This window comes from Pan troglodytes, chromosome 9 (genome assembly GCF_028858775.2).
Source record: "Pan troglodytes isolate AG18354 chromosome 9, NHGRI_mPanTro3-v2.0_pri, whole genome shotgun sequence".
Taxonomy (NCBI): Eukaryota; Metazoa; Chordata; class Mammalia; order Primates; family Hominidae; genus Pan; species Pan troglodytes.
The window spans coordinates 37,053,126-37,072,444 of NC_072407.2; the positions used below are offsets into that span (position 1 = coordinate 37,053,126).

Sequence of the window (19,319 nt, forward strand, 5' to 3'; positions counted from 1 at the left end):
ACCCCCACCAGCGGCTGGGATGCGGCGGCGCCTTCCGCCTTTCCGTATGGAAACATGGCGCCTTAGGGGCGGGCCATCCCCAGCTTCGAGCCACCGCCAGCTGAGACTCATCGGCGGGCACTCGGCCGTGCCTCTCGCGTTTCCGTACGAAAACATGGCGCCTCACTGCGTGGGGCAGGCGACTCTTGGCTGGGAGCCACTGGCCACGGAGCCCCCTGAGCGGTCATCGGCCATGTTTTCCACCTCTCCCTGAGGAAACACGGCGCCGCCCAGTTGCGAGTCACCGCTTACTGAACCCCTTCGGCAAGCAGGGGAAAGACCCTCCCGCCTTTCCGTACGAAGACATGGCGCTGCCCTATATTGGGCTGGCGCCTCCCGGCCAAGAGCAGTCTCCTCCTTCCTGATGCTGAGAAGCGGCCGCTCTGACCGCTGCCCACCCGAGTCGGGCTGGGAGGACCGCCCGCCGCGTGGCGAGGGATGCGGCCTCGGAGGGGCAGAGGCTGAACCGCCCCTGCCTGCCGCGCATCCCTCCGGCTTCCGCCGCGGCGCCAGCCCGCGCCTGATTCGCGGCGGGAGCGGCAGGAGGGAGAACGCCGACTCTGTGGCAGGTGAGAGCGGGAGCTGGGGCGGAGGCTGGCGGGGCTCGTCCGGGAGGCGCGCGGTCCAAGTCGCAGGCATCTCTTCGCCTCTTCCCGTCGGACCCCATCCCGGGATGTCGGGGGCAGGCGAGGAAGAGGCGGGGTCCGCGGGCGGGTGGAGCTCACCCCTCGAGGCTGTCCTCTCGGCGTGCCCGCGTCCTCCCCTACTCCCGGCCCTGCCACTCCCTCGCTGGCCTGAACAGCTGTTTACAACGGAATCCGGACGCCGGGCGCGAGTGGAGCTCAGTGCCAGAGGAGAGGATTCCCGGCGCCGGGGGACAGAGCCCCTTTTTTTTTTTTTGCCGAAAGACCCTTTCTGCTGGGGAGCCTCTTGTGTCCAGCCTAGGCCCGCGTGCAGCGCCGACGGATGACCGTCTTCTTGGCAAGTGCGAGGATCCTCCTCCCCTCGGCTCTCTTTTTAGACACAGTGGGGGTTGAATGGATGCGTGCGATATAAGCAAATTAAATGGTTCGTGGCCGCATCGTAGAGCCCTTTAATTAGAGTTACCATTTGTAGAAGGCCTGCCGTGCACAATCCCTCGTTTCATCTCCCCCCAAACCGAGCAGGTAGGTAGCTGTATTTTACAGAGGAGGACACTGAAGTTACACAGCTAGTAAAGAGCCAGAATTGGGGCCCAGGTATGTCTGAAACCAACGCCCAGCCCTCCCAGATACAGTGACATCACAGAGATGACGTAGGGATTCATCTCTATCAACAGATACTTGTGGGTGTCTATTTGGGGGATATACAGATGGAGCATAAGTGGAATATGACTGGTCCTGGCTCTTAAGAAGTTCGAAATCTAGGTGGGGAATTTTAAAATAAAAACTAGCACTTTTACCATCTGGCCCCAACGCATCTTTCCATCATCTCTAGCCACTTCCTTTTCTCATTTTCTTGTGCCTTGGCTTCTGCCCTCTGAGTGAAATGCCCTCCTTTTCACCTCCTCTCCCCCTCCAGACATGTTTTAACTAGGTGAAATCTTACTCCTTTTAAAGATCAGTTCAAATGTCTTCTTTTCTGGGAAGGTTTTCTCAATCTCCTCCCAGGCAGAGTTAGTTTCTTCCTCTGCTGTATTCCCTGGGCAATTTCATAATGCCACTTAAGTTTCATTATGGCTCCTTGTAAGCCTGTCTGCCTCCCCCTCTAGACTATGTATTTGCATCTTTCTATTTAAATAAGCACGCTTTGAATTGAATTTAAGGCAGTGACAAATGCCAAATGTCGGCTAGCCAGCCCTGCAGGAGTTGAGAAAGGTGCAATCACTGGTGAGGTCCGGGAAGTGTCCTGGGAAGAGACAGGACTTGAACTCAATCTTAAGGATGGGGTTAGTTTACTAAGCTGAGCATTAGAGACCTAGAAATCCTCCCTTTCCTCCTCACTGCACAGAATGAATTACTTCATCCCTCCTCGGCTCCTTCTCAGCATGTGAAGAGAATAAAATTAGCAGCGTTTTCTTTGTCGTTTCTCACAGAATATGCTGGTAATGTTATCCTTTGGATCTTGGAGCATTTCCTGACCCTAATAGGATTTAGGACACAGAGGAGATGGGTGTCTCCAGTGGGGTGTTGGAAGCTAAGATGGGTCTCGAAAGGGGAAATACATGAAAACAACTTTCATATTAATACAGGCCTGGGCCAGGCGCAGTGGCTCACACCTATAATCCCAGCACTTTGGGAGGCTGAGGCGGGCGGATCACTAGAGGTCAGGAGTTCGAGACGAGCCTGGCCAACATAGTGAAACCCCATCTCTACTAAAAATACAAAAATTAGCGAGGAGTGGTGGTGGGCGCCTGTAATCCCAGCTACTGGGGAGGCTGAGGCAGAAGAATCCCTTGAACCTGGGAGGCAGAGGTTGCAGTGAGCTGAGCCGAGATGGTGCCACTGCACTTCAATCTGGGGAACAGTGCAAGAGTCTGTCTCAAAAAAAAAAAAACAAAAACAGGCCTGAATATTTCAATTCCAGTAACTTCATTCTATTTAATGGAGTTCTCTGAAATTTCACATAATTCTATCAGGTGATTCTTCACCTGTCTCTAATATGCAGAACACAGTCTGCCAAACTCCCTAAATCAGTTGACATTTCTTTTGATCACCTGATTACCTTCCATGTGTGTAAGAAAGTCTAATTAGTGTTTATGAAAATGTTTTGTGATCTTCAAGTGCTGATGTTACAAATGTTAATTATTTTCAGCAAATGCAGAAACATTGTGTCTTCTCTCCCAGAAACACCCTAGGAAAAGGGAGAGTGGAGGAATTGACTAAAACTTTTACTGTAATTAAAACAGGATTTTTTTTTTTGTTTGTTTGTTTTTTTAGACAGAGTCTCAGTCTGTCGCCCAGGCTGGAGTGCAGTGGCGCGATCTCGGCTCACTGCAAGCTCCGCCTCCCGGGTTCATGCCATTCTCCTGCTTCAGCCTCCTGAGTATCTGGGACTACAGGCGCCGCCACCATGCCAGGCTAATTTTTTAATATTTTTAGTGGAGACGGGGTTTCAGCGTGTTAGCCAGGATGGTCTTGATCTCTTGACCTCATGATCCGCTTGTTTTAGGCCTGTTTTAGGCTGGGCACGGTGGCTCATGCCTGTAATCCCAGCACTTTGGGAGGCCCAGGCAGACCTTTTATTAACTGCTCCAAAGCACAGTGTCAAGTGTTATTGCTATTCTGATCAGCAACTAATAAAAAGCCCACCCAACTGCATACATTATGGTTGTTTGCAGCTTCTTACAATCTTTTTCCTAATTACTGGCAAGAAGGTAAATAAAATATTTGCCCCACACATTCCTCTTAAACACTTCATAAGATTCTGTTTTCTGTAGGGCGCAGTGGCTCATGGCTGTAATCCCAGCACTTTGGGAGACCGAGGCAGGTGGATCACCTGAGGTCAGGAGTTCGAGACCAGCCTGACCAACATGGTGAAACCCTGTCTCTACTAAAAATACAAAATTAGGCCGGGCACGGTGGCTCACGCCTGTAATCCGAACACTTTGGGAGGCCAAGGCAGGCGGATCATGAGGTCAGGAGTTCGAAACCAGCCTGGCCAACATGGTGAAGCCCCCTCTCTCCTAAAAATACAAAAATCAGCCAGGCATGGTGGTGGGCGCCTATAATCCCAGCTACTCAGAAGGCTGAGGCAGGAGAATCACTTGAAACCGGAAGGTGGAAGTTGCAGTAAACTGAGATCGCACCACTGCATTCCAGCCTGGATGAAAGAGCGAAACTCTGTCTCAAAACAAAACAAAACAAAAATTAGCTGGGCGTGGTGGCACCCACCTGTAATTTCAGCTACTTGGGAGGCTGAGGCAGGAGAATTGCTGAAACCTAGCAGGCGGAGGATGCAGTTAGCTGAGATTGCCCCATTGCACTCCAGCCTGGGCAACAAGAGCAAAACTCCATCTGAAAAAAAAAAAAATCCTAGTTTCTATCATCTCTGGGTATCTTATTCACACGATAATATCAAGGAATCAACCCTTTAGCCCAGTGTATTCACTTGTAAGCCCAATTAAAAGCATTATTTCCAAGGAGTTTACCTATCTGCTCTTAGGAATGAAAGTAAAGAATTTAAGATTGAATCACTGATTAAAATTGTAGCAGCAGGCAGTTTAGAGTGTGTCTTCTTATAGTTTAAGGCCCTGTATTCTTGAAACATGCTACTTAGGAGTAGGACAAAAATATTACAACTAACTACTACTTGAGATCCAGAAATCTGATAAATTACTAATGTCATTTTACAAGTATCTGTTTAGTCATTGAAGTAGAATATTATAGCTGGATAAGATCTTAGCAAGCTCATTTATTCTACAAACGAGAAAACTGAAACCCAAAGAGATTAAATGATTTGCCCTGAGTCACATTGCTAGTTGGTGACAGAGCTAGAATCTTTTAGTTCTTTTTTGTTGTTGTTGTTTTCTTTCCTAGGAAAGTGAATAAACTTAATTGAGAATGTCTGAAAACCTTGACAAGTCCAATGTAAATGAAGCAGGAAAATCAAAATCCAATGATTCTGAGGAAGGCCTCGAAGATGCTGTGGAAGGTGCTGATGAAGCCTTACAAAAAGCAATAAAGTCAGACTCCTCCAGCCCCCAAAGAGTGCAGAGACCTCATTGTAAGCAAATTTGACTTTGGTTAGATGCGATATTGTCATTGTTTTCAGGTGACGGTTTTATGAGGCCTCCTTGTGCATGTGGCCATGAGCTAGGTTCTAATAATATAACATTGCCAATGTAGCATTTAGGAATAATAGCAGTTCCTCAGCTGGCAGCCTAGCTACTTGTGGATTTTCAATTGCATGGGAAATTAACATTTTAGAATAATGTCCAGAATGTTCCTGTCTTTCTCCAGCCTCAGTGACACTCCAGTCTCTGAAGTGCTCTGAGAAATAGGAGGGTGGAGTATAAATTGCAGCTTTTATTGAAAGAGTGTTTGAAAAGTCTGAGGCTAATTCCAGCCAGGACTGTGCTTGTGCAGGTTAAAAAAAAATGTGAGTAAGTTCACCACACCCTAATTCTCTGCCTGGGGGCTTAGTTCCCACAAGCTTGAGGGGATTCAGTTTGCTAAATGTGTGTGGTGAAGTCATTTCAGATCCCTGGCAAGGAGCAAGCCTCTTAAATGAAAGGGTGGCAATATCTTCAGGCATTCCCAGCGGTTGCCTCAACTCACGTCTTTTATGAAGAGTACCTTAAGCATTTTGAAGTGAGTCCAAAAATGCAAGTTTTTAAGAGGGAATGTCATAGTCTAAGAATGTCGGTATTGATGTTATCCCTTTAAATTGTAGATGATCAGTAGTTGTACATATTTGGAAAAAGTACAGACATTTTTGGGTTTTGGGGTGTGTTTCTTCTAAAATGATCAAAGCCCTTCCCGGGCAATTTATTAGTCAACATACTATTCTTCTAGCAAACATTAATGGACCCTATTTTATTCTGATTTATTATCACATAGATTTTAATAAATCAACTATTAGGTCAAATTGTGTCCAAGGAAACATGTTGTTGCTAGCACAGTCTATCATGCATTTGTCAGGCCTGACTCCAATATGTGTAGTTAGAAAGCTTCTGTTTTCCTGTCTTTAAAATGAGGAAAATACAATATTTCTTACGGTAGCAGTAAAGATTAAATGAATTCCTATAAGGCACTTAGAACAGTGCTTCACAGGTAATAAATGCTTAATAAACATTAGTTGTTGTTACTACTATTGCTACTAACATTATGTCATCTATTGCATTTAAAGATGCCAGGATTGGCCAGGCATGGTGGCTCATACCTGTAATACCAGCACTTTGGGCGGCTGAGGCAGGAGGATCACTTGAGTCCAGGAGTTCAAGACCAGCCTGGGCAACATAATGAGACCCCATCTCTACAAAAAATAAAAATTAGCCAGGCATGGTGGTGCATGCCTATAGTCCCAGCTACTTGTGGGGCTAAGGCAGGAGGATCGCTTGAGCCTGGGAGGTGGAGGCTGCAGTGAGCCGAGATCACGCCACTGCACTTCCGTCTGGGTGACAAAGTAAGACCCTGTCTCAAAAAAAAAAAAAAAAAAAATTAGCTGAGCATGGTGGCACGTGGTTGTAGTCCCAGCTACTTGGGAGGCGGGGACAGGAGGATCACTTGAGCTGGGGAAGTCAAGGCTGCAGTGAGCCGTGATTGTGTCACCGCACTCCAGCCTGGATGACAGAGACAAGCCTCTCTCAAAAAAATAAAAATAAAAAAAATAAAGAGGCCAGGATTGATTGCTGTAATGTAGATGTATATGGCTAACATGATAGCTTTACAATCTATAGTTTCTGCTAAAGAAGAACTTTTGGTTTAGGTCTTCAGTCACCCTTTATTGGTTGGTTGGTTGTTGGGATGGCCAGACCCAACGTGGAGGTGATGAAGTCCAGTGGAGTCAAAGGAATGAGAAAAGACAAGTTTAAGAGTGCATAAAGTGGGTCCGGGGGCCAATGCTAGTATGGAGGCTGCAAAGGCCCCGAGCTCTGGAAGCCCGCACTATTTATTGGTGATGAAACAAGGAAGCAGGTGGTGAGGATGTGGGGGTTGAAAGAAAGCAGTGTATCAAGCACATGATCTACAGCTGTGACGGTTTAGCATTTTCTTTGCAGCATATGGAACATGTTCTGCTACTTGAGATAATGGGAAACATGTTCTAGTTTAAGATACAATAGATCTATGAGCCTAGGAGTGCTAGAAGCAAGGAGCCAGCAAGTCTAGACACATTCCAGAGGCCACGCCCTGAGCCCTGGATTCCATTCAAGCCACGAAGGGTTTTATGCCCTGGGCTTAGATTATGGTGCTGCAGGGCAGCCTTCTGCCCTTTAGCACAGAGCTTGGTGTTCCCAAGGCCATGAGGGGTTTTAGACCCTGGACCCTGGACATGTTCCAAGACTCTTTTACATTATGTGAGACATGCAAGCCCTGCTTTAGCTTCTCCCAACAGTTGGTTGATTGGTTTTAATTTTTTTAAACAATTTTAACTTTTATAGGTTCAGCCATTCTTTGGTTGATGGCTTCGCCTTTGGCATCTTGTCAGTCTGATGGCATGATTCCAAATTAATGTCAAACCAGTACTAAGCTACATTATCTGAAATTGTGTGTAGTTATGCCCTTAAGGCAAGAATACTTATCCTGGGACCTATGATCAAGATTTAGGGGATCTAGTAATAACCAAAAAAGTATATCAACATTTGTTTGTATATGCATGTTTTTAGGAATAAGGTCGTGGAAGCTTTCATTAAGTTCTCTTAGTAGTCTGTACCAAAATAAGGTTTAAAATCAATGCCCTAAGGTATTCCTTTTGGCTGCCTTCCTATTTCTCCTGTAGTGCTAGGTAGGTACAGGGCTATAAACCCAAAAGATAAAGCTAAGACCTCATTATCTGGGGATCAGGTAACGAAGCATTATTGAACACATAGAGCATAAATAAGGATTTACAAAATATGGAATTAACAGTTTACAGACATTTCCCCCAAACTCTCTAAATTTGTAGCTACTGAGTTTAAAGTAACTCTAAAATCACATTTGGAATTCTACAAATTAAAACGTAAGTAGCAAAAAGAGAACATTTATTGTTTTAAATTATAACACAGAGTAATACTTTAAGAGTGGAGTTGCTAGGCCAGGCGCATTGGCTCATGCCTATAAGCACTTTGGGAGGCTGAGGCAGGTGAATCACCTGAGGTGAGGTCAGGAGTTCGAGACCAGCCTGGCCAACATGGTGAAACCCTGTTTCTACTAAAAATACAAAAATTAGCCGGGAGTGGTGGTGTGTGCCTGTAATTGGGAGGCTGAGGCAAGAGAATCACTTGAACCTGGGAAGCAGAGGTTGCAGTGAACCGAGATTGTGCCATTGCACTCCAGCCTAGGGGACAAGAGCAAAACTTCATCTCAAGAAAAAAAAAAAAAAAGAGTAGAATTCTGATGTAACCGATGCAGAATATTGAAAAAGGAAAAATGGCTGGCTTGTAAAAAATTGATTGGTACTGATTTGAGGTGGTGATTTGATTGTAAAAGATTATCTGTTCTTTAAACAGAGTAAGGATCAGTCAACTGTAACTTAACAATGTTTTCTCTAAAATCTTCTACTACTTATACTTTAATGCTCTTCTCACAAAATACCCTCTGTTCTAACGTTTAATCACCTAGTTGACCAGTAAAAGATGCTATATTCAGATGACAAACATCAATTGTTATTCCAGTTAATATCTCCCACTTAGGACCTTTGTTTATTGGATCAGGTCCTTGTGAATTTAATTAGTAGATCCCAGTCATCTTTAGATGAATAGATGACACGAGAACTTACATTTCTAAAGCTCATGACTAGACTTTGAATTATGGTGTCTCTGTATTCAGTCAGTCAAATATTTATTGAGTGCATACTGTATGTCAGGGATCCAGCAGTGAACCAGGCACATATTGTCTCTGTCCTCATGGAGCTTGCAGGCTAGCGACCAGGAAGACAAATTAACAAGCAGTTTCCAACAACATAATAAGTACTATGGGTAACCTTTACCCTGGCTTTACTGTGCTCATTCTGTAGTAGCTGTTTGGGTGACAGTTGCAATCTTGCCCTCCATAAATGTCCGTCCACTTATGTGACTAACAGCATCTTTTCAGAGTGTATAGGCATCTCAGGACACCTTAGTAAAGATAGAGAGTACAACCATTCTAAATTAGGACTTCATTTTATTTTGGAATCTGTCTGCCAGCCTCTCTAAAGTCATGTTTAACCTAATATGGTTTTCAGTTTCTCTAACAGGGCATCAGTGCGCAAATGCTGTAACCAAATAACAAAATTTAGCAACAACTTTAGCTTTGTATCACGTAAGATAAACTCCAGGGTAAGTTACATGTATCTTTACTTTTTTTTTTTTTTAAGACCGGATCACTCTATGTTGCCCAGGCTGGCCTTGAGCTCCTGGGCTCAAGTGATTCACCCACCTCAACCTCCCTAGTAGCTGAGACTACAAGTGTGCACCACCATGTCTGAGTTGACCTTACCATTTTTCATGGCTCTTATTACAACCCAGGTTCTCTTAACAAATTGAGGTGAAGACGTGTTGTCCACCAAATTGCATCTTTATGCAATTTTATGCAATCCTTACCAAGTTTTCATTTATGAAATTGGTAAATTTGAGAACTCTCACAAAACAAAATCCCCACAACCCTATAATTTGTATGCAGTGAAAAATTCCTCTATATGTACATCGGTAACATGTCCTGATCATATCTTAGAACTGTAGCTTTTATCTATCATGATCAGATACCTGTCATTGATAAGTTTGATTTTAAGTAGTCTCTTAACTTGGACAGTTCCTGAAAATTTTCTTCTTCCTAATGGTGAGGTTCTTAGTACTTGGTGCAAGCTGTTTTTTTCCAAGTATGCCCAAAACACTGAGAATGCACTTGTTTAAAATTTGGAGGATTCTTATATTTCATAGCACACCCTTAAGTCTCTTCTTTTTGCATGTGGAGAAACACTGACCCTGCAAGATTTAAGTGACTTGTTCAAGGTCGTACTCAACAGAGTCCAGAGGAAGTGAAATTCCTTCCTGATTTGCTCCAGCCACTGTGTTTCATGACTAGGCAGCATAGTAACGGTGCCTATTATTACCCAGATGATTAAAATTATTGGGAAATAACAAATCCGGCCAGGCGCGGTGGCTCGTGCCTATAATCCCAGCACTTTGGGAGGCCAAGGCAGGTGGATCATGAGGTCAAGAGATCAAGACCATCCTGGCCAACATGGTGAAACCCTGTCTCTACTAAAAATACATAAATTAGCTGGGTGTGGTGGCACACGCCTGTAGTCCCAGCTACTTGGGAGGCTGAGGCAGGAGAATCACTTGAACCCGGGAGGCGGAGGTTGCAGTGAGCCGAGATGGCGCCACTGCACTCCAGCCTCATGACAGAGCAAGAGTCTGTCTCAAAAAAAAAAAAAAAAAATTCACCCAGAGGACTTGATGTGATGTATTTCTGTTGTTTTCATAAATTTCAGATGGTAAGACATTGATTATTTTTGAAGGGGTGGCCTGCCCCTCCACAACCTGTGGGTGTTTCTCGTCATGTGGGACGAGAGACTGAGAAAAGAAATAAGACACAGAGACAAAGTATAGAGAAAGAAAAGTGGGCCCAGGGGACCTGCACCCTGTCTCTGAGTTCCCTCAGTATTTATTGATCATTATCTCTACCATCTTGGAGAGGGGGATGTGGCAGGACAATAGTGTAATAGTGGGGAGAGGGTCAGCAGGAAACCTGTGAACAAAGGTCTCTGTGTCATAAATAAGTTTAAGGAAAGGTACCGTGCCTTGATGTGCATGTATACAAACTTCTGGGTGCATTAAAGAGCAGTATTGCCGCTAGCACCTCACCTCCAGCCCCAGCCCTAAGGCAGTTTTCTCCTATCTTAGTAAATAGAATATACAATTGGGTTTTACGCCAAGACATTCTATTGCCCAGGGATGAGCAGGAGACAGATGCCTTCCTCTTATCTCAACTGCAAAGAGGCCTTCCTCTTTTACTAATCCTCCTCAGCACAGACCCTTTACGGGTGTTGGGCTGGGGGATGCTCAGGTCTTTCCCTTCCCAGGAGGCCATATCTCAGGCTATCGCATGGGGAGAAACCTTGGACAGTACCTGGCTTTCCTAGGCAGAGGCCCCTGCTGGAGGGCCTTCCGCAGTGTATTGTGTCCCTGGGTACTTGAGGTTAGAGAATGGTGATGACTTTTAACAAGCATACTGCCTTCAAGCACTTTTTTAACAAAGCACATCCTGCATAGCCCTAAATCCATTAAACCTTGAGTCAACACAGCACAGGTCTCTGCTGTGAGCACAGGGTTGGAACAAGGGTTACAGATTAACAACATCTCAAGGCAGAAGAATTTTTCTTAGTACAGAACAAAATGGAGTCTCTTATGTCTACTTCTTTCTACATAGACACAGTAGCAGTCTGATCTCTCTTTCTTTTCCCCACAATTTCTTGCAAAAGCAAGGTTAAAAAACTTGGGAGCCCTAATAATCTCTGAGTTTCTTCTTAAGGGGTAAGACCTTGGTGGAGTTTAATAACACCTGATGCTTGATAATAACACCTGATGCTTGATACTGATGTACCCACAGTGGAAGTTTCATTTTCTGATAACTGATAACAGAAATAATTTAAAAATAAGCATATATTTATACATATGTATATATACAGGAAGTCCCTACCTACTGAACTGGGTGTGCACCTATAGTCCCGGCTATTTGGGAGGTTGAGGCCACAGTGAACTGTGATCACCACTCTCCAGTTTGGGCAACAGAATAAGACCCTGTTTCAAAAAACAAATAACAAAAAAACCTTTTTATTTTCTTAATAGAGTCTATCATGGAATGTACATTTTAAATTTTGATAAAATCCAAATTATCCATTTTTTATTTTGTAGTTTGAGCTTTTTGTATCCTATCTAAGAAATCTTTGCCTAATCCAAGATGGCAAAGATTTCTATCTGTGATTCTTTTTTTTTTTTTTAGACAAGGTCTCTATCTGTCACCTATGCTGGAGTGCTGTGGCGGGGTCATGGCTCACTGCAACTTCTGCCTCCTGGGCTTAAGCCATCTTCCCGTCTCAGCCTCCTGAGTAGCTGAGACTACAGGAGCATGCCACCACACCTGGCTAATTGTTGTATTTTTTGTAGAGTTGGGGTTTCGCCATGTTGCCCAGGCTGTTCTCAAACTCCTGGCCTCAAACAATTTTTGCGCCTTGGCGTCCCAAAGGGCTGGGATTACAGGCATGAGCCACCATGCCCCGCTCTGCAATCCATTTTGAGTTCATTTTTGTTTATCATGTGAGAGAAGGATCTAGAGTAATTATTATTAATTTTTTTTGAGATGGAGTCTCGCTCTGTCTCCCAGGCTGGAGTGCAGTGGTGCGATCTCAGCTCACTGCAAGCTTGGCCTCCCGGGTTCACGCCATTCTCTTGCCTCAGCCTCTCAAGTAGCTGGGACTACAGATGCCTGCCATCACGCCCAGCTAATTTTTTGTATTTTTAGTAGAGATGGGGTTTCACCGTGTTAGCCAGGATGGTCTTGATCTCCTGACCTTGTGGTCCGCTCGCCTCAGCCTCCCAAAGTGCTGGGATTACAGGCATGATAGAGTAATTCTTTTACATATAGATACTTAATTGTTGTAGCACCATTTGATTAAAAAAAAAAAAACTATCCTTGCTTTTCTTTTTTTGAGACAGAGTATTGCTCTGTCACCCAGACTGGAGGGCAGTGGCACAATCTCAGCTCACTGCAACCTCTGTCTCCTGGGCTTAAATGATTTTTAGTAGAGACAGGATTTTGCCGTGTTGTCCAGGCTGGTCTCGAACTCCTGGCCTCAAGCAATCCACCTGCTTCAGCCTCCCAAAGTACATGAGCCACCGTGCCCGGCCTATCCTTGTCTGTGTGTATATTAGTCTATTTCTGGATTTTCTGCCCTGAATTTCTATATATCCTTATGCTAAAAATACACTGTCTTGTTATAGTTTTATAATAAGTCTTGAAATCAGTGTCAGTCCTCTAGCTTTATTTTTCTTTTTCAAAATAGTTTTGGCTTTTCGAGGTCTTTTGTGTTTCCCTATACATTTTAGAATTAGTTTGTCAGTTTCAACAAAAAAGCCTTCTGATTGGGATTGCATTTAACCAATAGATTGATTTGGGGAAAATTGACATCTTAATAATATACCCATAGAGGGGAATAAGAGACACTGGGGTCTACTGGAGAGTGGGAGGAGGGAGAGGATCAAGAAAAATAATGAGTACTAGACTTAATAACTGGGTGACAAAATAATCTCTACAACAAGCCCCCGTGACACGAGATTACCTGTATAACAAACCTGCACATGTACACCTGAAGTTAAAAGTTAAAAAAAATTTTTTTAATTGAAAAGATATATTGGGCTTTGATTTTGGATATTTATTATATTTTAGCAATATCCACAAAGCCAGATTTATTTATTCTGTATTCTTATTCATATTCTTTGGAAATGCTGAGAATGTTGTGAGGAAGAATTCTGAGTTTTCCCAACTTCCCCTTGTGACCAAATAAAGTTTTTTACCAGGCAGGATATGACCAGCTCTTCGATTTGGTTCCCTTTTTTTTTTCTTTTTTTTGGTGCGCAAAAGAAAAAAGAAGGAAAATAACTTTTCACCAATGTAAGAAGATCTTTTAAACCTGGGCAAACCAGTGACATTACTTATCTAATTTTAAGGCCAGATCTTATCAGTATCACATAAAATTAATATATTCATCTTCTAGGCCAGTACTTCTCAAACTGGTGTTTGGAGCCATCAGCATCAACTGGAGACTTGTTAGAAATACAGATTCTGGGCCCTGTGGCTCATGCCTGTAATCCCAGCATTTTGGGAGGCCGAGGCAGGCGGATCACTTACTTAAGCTCAGGAGTTCAAGACCAGCCTGGGTAACATGGCAAAACTTGTCTTTAAAAAAATAGAAAAAATAACCAGACATGGTGGCATGTGCCTGTAGTCCCGGCTACTCGGGAGGCTAAGGTGGGAAGATGATTTGAGCCTGAGAGGTTGAGGCTAGGGTGAGCCATGATTGTGCAACTATACTCCTGTTGGTGACAGAGTAAGACCCTATCTCAAAAAAAAATAGAAAAATAAAAAATGCAGATTCTTTGGCCCTGCTCCAGAGCTGCTAAATCAGAAACCCTGAGAGGTGGGCTCAGCAATCTGTTTTCACAAGTCCTTCCTCTGACTCCATGATAGGCTAAAGTTTGAGAATTGCTATCAGAGACTTTTTTTTTTTTTTTTTTTTTGAGACAATCTTCCTCTGTCGCCCAGGCTGGAGTGCAATGGTGTGATCTTCACTCCCTGCAACCTCCACCTCCCAGGTTCAAGCAATCCTTTCGCCTCAGCCTCCCAAGGAGCTGGGATTACAGGCATGCACCACCACGCCCTGCTAATTTTTGTATTTTTAGTAGAGACGAGGTTTCACCATGTTGGCCAGGTGGGTCTCCAGCTCCTGACCTCAGGTGGTCCACCTGCCTCTATCTCCCAAAGTGCTGGGATTACAGGTGTGAGCCTGGCCTTATCATAGGCTTCTAAGAGTAAGAATTCCCCTTTGTTCCTTGGTTTAGAACCTTCTTTCTGAATGATCAGTCTCAAGCTTTATCAAAAGAGAAGTATGGACACAAATTTTGAGGCCGTTGCAGCAGTCGATACAGAAGTAAAATCTACAGGACTTGGATAACAGAGCAGGGGAAAGAGAGAAATCAGAGATGACTCTTTTTCAATGTTTTTGATTCACTGGATCAGCATTCTAGAAAATTCTTGTGTCACACATCTTTTGATCTGTCCATTGACCACTGCAGAGCTATCATATTCTGTCACAGTATCCTGTACAAGATAGTGGTTTTAGCATTGTTTAAACAGCACCATTGGCACCCTAAAGGACTTGATGGTATTTTAATTTTTTACAACTTTTTATTTGTATTTTTTTGAGACAGAGTCTTGCTCTGTTACCCAGGCTTGAGTGCAGTGACATGATCATAGCTCACTGCAGGTTCAAGCGATCCTCCAGCCTCAACCTCCTGAGTAGCTGGGACTACAGGCATGCACCACCATGCCCGGTTAGTTTTTACATTTTTCTGTAGAGACAAGGTCTCACTATGGTGCCCAGGCTGGTCTCCAACCCCTGGCCTCAAATGATCTCTCGCCTCGGCCTCCCAAAGTGCTAGCATTACAGGTGTGAACCACTGTGCCTAGCCTTGATGCTATTTTAATTTGGGGAGATTCATTTGTGGCAGTGTTAGTGGTAGTGCAAAAGTAAACTGCTAATGGGAGCAAAAGAGAAGATCTTAAATCTGGTGTCTTCTTTTTTTTTTTTTTCTTTTAGGGTAGACAGGAGGCAGAAAGACTAGAAAATAAACCCTCAGCTTATGGGACAGATGATCATCTGTAACTTAAGTTTTCCTAAGTTTCAGTTTACTGTAATTATTTTCCTTTGACCAGTCTCAGTAAAAACCAGATGTTTTGAGTATTAATAAATGATCTCTGCTTTTAGGATTCAAGGGTAAAAAATGAATATGAAGTAACATTCTGTTGCTGTTTGAAAATGCCAGAACAAACATTTTAATAGAGGCAATAACTGAAATTATTGTCTGGTACCAGAACCACTGTCTTCTTATTTTAATAGAAATTCGGATCCAGGGAAGCAAATCTCTTACAGTGAGTTTCTGTTACAGCTAGTCCTCCTCGCTTTGTGACAGTAGAAGAACTTCTAGAGACAGCAAGAGGCGTCACCAACATGGCTCTAGCCCATGAAATTGTAGTAAATGGAGACTTTCAGATTAAACCAGTTGAATTACCAGAAAACAGGTAAGGTGGTTGCTAAATTATCTTGCTTAGTAGAACACTGCCATTTCCCAGTTTTGAAAATGTTTCCTTCAGTTGATACCAATATATTCAAACGTATTTTTCCTTTTGTACATTATTGCTAAAAAATATTCCTAAACAAGGAACAACCTAAAAATCAAATAAAAGCTCTAAAAATCTTTTGTGAAAGTCTGCCTACTCAGTAGGATCTAGCTGCCTCATCTTGTGTTTTCATTGCCTTGTTTCATTCACTTCTTTGAAACTATCACACTGCACTATAGTCGTTGGTTTCATCGCAAAGGTGAAGACTGTGGGTTATTCTCTGTGTCCCTAGTGCCTGGCACTTAACCATTTTTTTATTGAATCAAAAACTCTATTGGTTGTAAGGTGCACCTTTTAAAAATGTGCTGTCATAAGAAAGAGGAAACACTGCCCATTATAATTATAAAAATGCCATTGATTTTAAGAAAGATCCAAGTTTCTGAGAGATTAAAATATTGGGGCGGGGGGGGTTTGTTTTAGAATCAAGGAAATATGCGTGCAAGTGCCTTTCTGTCAGCAGCTCACCAAAGTCAGGATTCTGGATGGTGCCTGAGAGTCTCTTAGCCTGTCCTCATGGTTGCAGGATGAATGCTGCAGCTCCAAGCATCCCATAATACATCAGCCTTCCTGGCAAGAGCAAAAAGTTTGGGAGGACTAGGGCTCTCCTTTTGTTGGAGAGGAACATCTTCCCCTGGAGTCATGAAACAGACATCTGCTAATATTTTGTTAATCAGAATTTAGTCACATGCTACCCTTGCTATAAGTGAGCCTGGAGAGCTTAAGTCGGGTAAAAGGGAATGAACTGCTGTGATGGGCTTATTAGATTAGTCATGATTTATTGTCACAGGCAGAGTATATTGTTGCCCTGAAAAACACTGGGATTCTGTTAACAAAAGGAGGAGGAATGGCTGCTGTGCTGGCAAGTGTCTCCCATAGGAAGCTTCTAAATATGACTTCACAGAGATTTCTTATATCTGCAAAGATGGTACTTTTTTGCATTTAATAGTGAAGAATTGCTTGTTTTGTGCTCAAGACAGAAAGACATTTTTATTGTTATTGTTGTTGTTTTTTGAGATGGAGTGTCACTCTGTCGCCCAAGCTGGAGTGCAGTGGCATGATCTTGGCTCACTGCAACCTCTGCTTCCCAGGTTCAAGCGATTCTTTTGACTCAGCCTCCTGAGTAGCTGGGATTATAGGCGTGCGCCACCATGCCCAGCTAATTTTTGTATTTGTAGTAGAGACAGGGTTTCACCTTGTTGGTCAGGCTGGTCTCAAACTCCTGACCTTGTTATCTATCCGCCTCAGCCTCCCAAAGTGCTGGCACTACAGGTGTGAGCCACTGTGCCAGCCATTGTTGTTTTTTGAGACGGAATCTTGCTCAGTTGCCTAGGCTGGAGTGCAGTGGTGCAATCTCAGCTCACTGCAGCCTCCATCTCCTAGGTTCAAGCAATTCTCCTGCCTCAGCCTCCTAAGTAGCTGGGACTATAAAGCATGCGCCACCACACCCAGCTAATTTTTGTATTTTTAGTAGAGATAGTATTTCACCATGTTGGCCAGGCTGGTCTTGAACTCCTGACCTCAGGTGATCCTCCCGCCTTGGCCTCCCAAAATGCTGGGATTACAGGCATGAGCCACCACACCTGGCCAATGCTGGTTTTAATGAAATGTTATGTTGTATATATAAGTTGTTACAGTTTGGTACCTAGTTAAGCAGTTGTCCCATGTATCACATGGAAATATGATATTTTTAGGAAATAAAGTCCTTCAACCTACTACATACTGAATTGTTATCTCATTATTATTATTTTATTTTTTTGAGACAGAGTCTCGCTCTGTTGTCCAGGCTGGAGTGTAGTGGCACTATCTCGGCTCACTGCAACCTCTGGCCAGGCTGATCTCAAACTCCTCACCTCAGGTGAACTGCCTGCCTCGGCCTCCAAAAGTGCTGGGATTACAGGCGTAAGTCACCACGCCCAGCCTAAATTGTTATCTTAGACTACCTAATTATAAACATCTTAGGAAACTTACTAGTAACAGGGAACTAAAATTAACAGCTTTGAACTTTCCAATATTATTATTATATGGCACTGTCATATGCTGTTTCTTGGATTAATGTTGGCTATCCAGTTAGTTGAGAGCGATTCTTTCCAATGAGATGCTTATTGCAAAAAATCACTAACTTTTAAAATAAAGTGTGCCATCAGTTGAAGTATGCCTGGGAAATCTTTCCTTGGTCCAAATCACTGGGATTGATCTTACCCTAAACCCACAGTATTTGTGCTTTTGAAAGTGATTTGAAACTCAAATATTTTGGTTTTTGCCCCCCTCCTTTTTTTTTTCACTGCCCCAGCTTGAAGAAGAGAGTAAAGGAGATTGTACATAAAGCGTTTTGGGATTGCTTGAGTGTGCAGCTAAGTGAAGATCCCCCAGCATATGACCATGCTATCAAACTTGTAGGAGAAATCAAAGAGGTGAGGCAAAGAGTGAATTGTGATGCTTTTCTGGTGTGTTAGGAGTGTTTATTCAACTTCTTGTGTCACCACCAGAAGACTTTAAAGAAATTGAAGGATCAAGAAGTTAAAGTACTTGCCAGAAGGTGGATCAAGAGTGTTTTTGGCTTAATGCCCTTTTTTAAAAAAAAGTTTTAAGCAAACCATGATAACCTGAAGGCATTTAAGACAACAAAGTTATTTCACAAAATCTAGTTTATTTATAAATTTTAATAGGTGTGGACACATTCCATTTATAATGGCCAAAAAGTGACTCAGCCTTTGGGACAGAGAAAGCTTTAGGTGGAGGGACTGTTTTTGCAGCGCCTTTAGCAGTAGCATCAAAGAAGAAATGTATGCATGGAAATTGTCATCATCTATGGTTGGCTCACAGGCTCACATTAATAAACATGCTTTTCTTTTTTCACCATTAACAGTTTTTTCTTCTATCCATTTAATTGCTACCTAGGGCTTAAATGGAAGCTTAAGTAGCTATTGTAAATGATTTGTAAACATGTTTTTCTGTAGGTTTGTTGAATAAGAAGTAAAATATGTGCAATATTACGTAGCAATTGAGAAGCCCTTATTTGGGTAGTTATAAATTACATATAATTAGAAATGATGTCTAAAGAATTTTGATTAAACGTAGCTGTGTTCTCTTGTAGACTCTCTTATCTTTCTTGCTGCCTGGTCATACTAGACTGAGAAACCAGATAACAGAAGTCTTGGATCTGGATCTGATAAAGCAGGAAGCAGAGAATGGGGCCCTAGACATTTCCAAGCTGGCAGAATTCATTATTGGCATGATGGGGACACTGTGTGCACCTGCTCGAGATGAGGAAGTTAGGAAACTAAAGGACATTAAGGAAATAGTGCCCCTTTTCAGGTATGGAAATATGTTAATAATACTCCGTGCAACTACAATTCAGAGGCATTTTCTTTTTTTTTTTTTTTGAGACAGAGTCTCACTCTGTTGCAAAGGCTGGAGTGCAATGGCGTGATCTTGGTTCACTGCAACCTCCACCTCCTGGATTCAAGCAATTCTCGTGCCTCAGCCTCCTGAGTAGCTGGGATTATAGGCACGCGCCACCGTGCCCAGCTAATTTTTGTATTTTTAGTAAAGATGGTGTTTCACTACGTTGGCCAGGCTGGTCTCGAACTCCTGACCTCAGGTGATTGGCTGCCTTGGCCTCCCAAAGTGCTGGGATTACAGGCGTGAGCCACTGTGCCCAGACCAGAACTATTTTCAATTTAAACTTCCTGAAGTCTTGGTACTCATGGATTAAAAAAAAAA

General features: G+C 43.2%; 1 protein-coding gene across 5 annotated transcripts in view; it reads left to right on the forward strand.

The window, feature by feature from the left end:
• Positions 1-19,319, forward strand: part of TCP11L1 (t-complex 11 like 1) — a 34,344-nt gene continuing 15,025 nt past the window's right edge. Inside the window, exons 1-5 of one of the 5 annotated variants that reach the window (XM_063782830.1) lie at positions 1-608; positions 4,557-4,743; positions 15,365-15,497; positions 17,887-18,007; positions 18,691-18,911. In XM_063782830.1, coding sequence (XP_063638900.1) covers positions 4,581-4,743; positions 15,365-15,497; positions 17,887-18,007; positions 18,691-18,911 — 638 coding nt within the window. In that variant the 5' untranslated portion in view covers positions 1-608; positions 4,557-4,580. Of the gene's footprint in view, positions 1,206-4,556; positions 4,744-15,364; positions 15,498-17,886; positions 18,008-18,690; positions 18,912-19,319 lie in introns of all 5 variants that reach the window. The other 4 variants (XM_521882.8, XM_063782831.1, XM_009460193.5 and 1 more) reach the window with 4 other exon arrangements.